A 3,769-nucleotide genomic window follows, 5' to 3' on the forward strand; every position below is an offset into this window, starting at 1 on the left:
TGCACCGCGGGCTGTATGGGAACAGGTGCTCGCGAGGGGAAGTTGGCTGTGTTGCTTCATGTGAACCGAGTTAAACGTGGTTAGAGGTGAGTGCTTCCTGTGAAGTGGGTTAGCGCACGGCTTGTTTGAAATTTGAGTTGTTTGAAAATCTTCCCGCCCCCTTATAGCTTCAAATTGTTGGCTATGGCGATGCCAATGCACCTCCTATATCTTGCCCTCTTCCCTGTTCTTCATCCCGTCCACCATCTCACCAAAATCACAGTTTGTCCAGCCCCCTACCTCCTTTAATTCATTTTCCTGGCTTCTGTGCAAATTTGGTCGATTTAGGTTCGAGAGCAGCGCCTCAAATTCCTCCGTCATGGGCTCTTGCTCCTGTGAGCGTTTCCTAGGGAGCAGGTAAGGATCATCGAGTCTGGACGGGGAAATTGGCCGTCAGCTGCAGGCTCGGCGTTGGAAATTCTCTGTTGGAGCAGGGGTGGAGAGGCGTGACGATTCCTTGGGCTGTAAGACGATGGAGATAGCCCGCGGCAATCGAGTGTGTCGTGATTTGGCTTCTCTGCTTAAAGATATACTGGAGCAGTGACGAACGCGGAGCGGAGAGCATTGAGTCTCTCCAAATTCCTGCGAGGAGCCTGGTCTTCAATGCGAAGCCGGTGCCTCCCCAATTCTCCGTGGGAGAATTCACTAGATTGTATGTGTGAGAGAGAGTAGATATATGGCAGCACAGCTTTGATTCGCATTCCTACAACATGGGGCCAGATGAAGATAGCTATGGCCAAATCCCCGACGCGGTGTTCTCAGAAATCTTCCAGTTCTTGCCTGCTGTGCAGATCGCAGGGGTTTGTGCCCTTGTGTGCAAATCATGGAATGACATCGCCAGTGAATCGCTCCTCTGGAGGCATCTGTGTCAAGGATCAGGTCTTTCTCCCAACGATTGCATGCGATGTTTGGGGGGATGGAAGACTCTGTTTGGGACGGTGTTCGGGCAGAATCTGGTGGCGAGCCCTCACTTCGAGCAGGTTCTGCACATGGATGTTGAGGTGATCAAGAACCGAACGCTCAGGCCGTGGGAACCGAAGCATCGTCTGCTTGTGGATCGTCTCTGCTCTTTAGATGATAATCACGAAGACCCGCATTCGTATAGCTTTTGGGCGGTGGAGGGAGGCTCTGTCTTTCAGCGAGGAGGCGGCGATGGCATCGTGAGGGAGCTGCCTCCTGTGGGATGTCCACCTTGCCCAATTGCTCAGCATATGCCTGTGCTTGCTACATCTTTCGAATGGGGGAAGGTCCAACAATACATAGGCCTTCAAACGTTTTCAAACAAGTTTCTTGATTCAAGTCCTCCACTCCTTGTCTCTGCCTGGTACGCTGGGATGCGTGGAATCGCAAGTAAGGTGAAGCTTCAAGTCCTGCTTCGGGACGAACTCAAGAACAGCCTTCTTTTCTGGTAAGTCCTCGAAGTCCGCGCTCAAAGCTTGGCATTTGTACGACCTAGATGGATCCTCTTGAGAATATATTAGTGTCCTCATGGAGTAGTGATCAACGATGCCCCTATTGACATCGACTGAGCTTTGGATCTTTGCTGTGAATCTGTGCATTGCACTGTTGACTTGCAATAAGTTTCTTCTTTAAGGAATTCAAATGTTTGTTGTTTGTGAGCGTATGCATCGTGATGTCAATTGAAGTGCAACGCCTTTGTCCTATAGGGATTCTGGTGAAATTACAACGACGGCAGGTGAATGGCAAGAGCTTAAAGGCATTATTCGAGGCTACCCCAAGGTAAATTTTTGCAGTAGTGTCATAAGTTAGGAGTACACAGGCCAGCCTTTGAATCTCTCCCATCCTTATTTGGTTTATTTATTCATGGCAGGGGCTGCGTTCCATAATCCTGAAGATTGGTGGCACCAGCGTGAGCATCAAGAAAAAGCGTGGTTTTCATGGGGCAAAGTTTACGGCCCTCAAACTTAAATTTGTGCCGCCTTTCGAGGTATTTCTCCTTGGAATTGGAACTCTTTCGGCTTTGAATACAAAGCTTTTTACATTCCTTCAATTTCTTTGAATTAGCTTCCTTTTGAAACAGCACACAAATCCAGCCATCTGAGGTGCTTTATCCTTCGAGGCCTGTAGCTCTGAATCCAGTCAACGAGTATGTCCGCAGCGTGAAATGGTACACGAGAAATCCTTACAGTTTCCCTGTTAAGGCCCCCATGCAAAGCACCGGAAGCAGCAGTCAATTTTTTGAGAGCTTTTTGTTTCAGTTGTAATCTGGTCGTTTTGATTAATTTATAAGTAGACCTATTTCAATAAAAAAATCTTCACAATTTCCTTGGCCCTGTTAAGCCCTCTTGCAAGTACAATCTTAAGGTCCCATTCAAGTCCTTCATTATCCATTCAGCATATATGTGTGTTTTTGTGAGTGAGAGATTTTCACAAGAAAAAGTGTGTGTGTGTGAGAGAGAGGGAGAGAGAGAGAGAGAGAGAGATGCTTACATGTGCCGAAATCCTATTCTACTCTATTAATTCTTACTTTTTTGTAGGTTAAGCATTTTGACGGTGGCATGTTGGACCATGGGAAGACAATGATTTTTAGTTCATAAATCTCGTGCCTCTTCAATCCATGCTTAACGTGGAATGTTGTGTGCCTCTTGCTTATTTCATAATTATCATTGGCCTCAACGTATGGGAGTGTTAGTCAGTATTATTGGCCTATTGGCCCCCTTGGTTGGGAGCGTGTTGGAGATGTGTATTTGTCAAATTGTCCACTTTAAGGAGCATAACCATCTCTTTAATTATTTTAAAGAATAACCTTCTCTTTATATGAGTAGGATAACCATCTCTTTAATTATTTTAGGGATTTGTCAAAGAGTGTCATTTTTAATTTTCTCTTGTCTCTCTATAAGTTAAGTGTTTCTTATTCCCCATGTAATTGCATATGGAAACTTTGGAATCCTTGCTTTGTAAGCATAATCAAAGCATGTTGAATTTGTTGGCTTTAATATGCCAAATCCATGTAGAACTAAGCTTAAACATTTTGCATCTCTCTTTAACTTTGTCTCTCTTCTTTATCTCATTTTCCTCTTTGAGCATCATTCTTTGGAGGACTTTGTTATTTTAACATGGACATTTTTTGGATAAAATTTTACTTCTTGTTTGGTTATAGATTTATCATGTTTCTCCTTTACCTTGTTTTTATCCAAACCATTGATTTACCAAATTAGGTTTATAGGTTGGTTGGAAAGATAGGTTTAATTCTTATTGTCTTGTAGTTCTCATTTAGATCTAAAGATTTGATAATTGTACTTGAGTTTGTCATTTGGCTAAGTGATGTTTCAAATTTCATCAAATATATACAAGAGTGCTTATTTAAACATGCTTGACATTGAGAATTGTGAAATAGATACGAGTGATTTTTACCATAGATCTTATCATTTAGTGAAGGAGAAGCAATGGAAGTAAATGTTAGAGGAAAAAGGAAAGTGTGTTATCTGTGGAAGCATGGCTTCTCTAGTATTAATTATTCTAAAGGGAATCTTAAAGCATGTAGGTAGGCAAATGAATTGGACATTATTCATAATTTGTTTTGTTGTGGTGCCCTTCGTTTGATGGGTTTGTCTACATGTGGTATAAGTGTTATGGTCAACCATAATTGTGGAGCCTCGTAATTTAGTTGTGGTGAGGTGGGAAACCATGAGGGCTCGATAGCACTTGCAACTAAGAGGGCTTGGGTCTAGGGTGATACATAGGCCTAGGCATTTTATGAGAGGTGCAG

The 3,769-nt window shown here is 43.4% G+C and overlaps 1 protein-coding gene across 1 annotated transcript; it reads left to right on the top strand.

Annotated features, from left to right (window-relative positions):
- Positions 1-205: 205 nt before the first annotated feature.
- LOC147885108 (uncharacterized) lies at positions 206-2,756 on the top strand. The gene is made up of 4 exons (XM_087397919.1): positions 206-1,447; positions 1,707-1,779; positions 1,871-1,987; positions 2,538-2,756. Exons 1-4 carry the CDS (start codon positions 750-752, stop codon positions 2,595-2,597), a joined length of 948 nt encoding a protein of 315 aa, XP_087254045.1. The 5' UTR covers positions 206-749; the 3' UTR covers positions 2,598-2,756.
- The last annotated feature ends 1,013 nt before the right edge of the window (positions 2,757-3,769 follow it).

The sequence above is a fragment of the Dipteris shenzhenensis genome, chromosome 26 (assembly GCF_047967505.1).
Source record: "Dipteris shenzhenensis isolate YYH24624 ecotype China chromosome 26, Dip_SZ_1.0, whole genome shotgun sequence".
In the NCBI taxonomy this organism is placed as follows: domain Eukaryota; kingdom Viridiplantae; phylum Streptophyta; class Polypodiopsida; order Gleicheniales; family Dipteridaceae; genus Dipteris; species Dipteris shenzhenensis.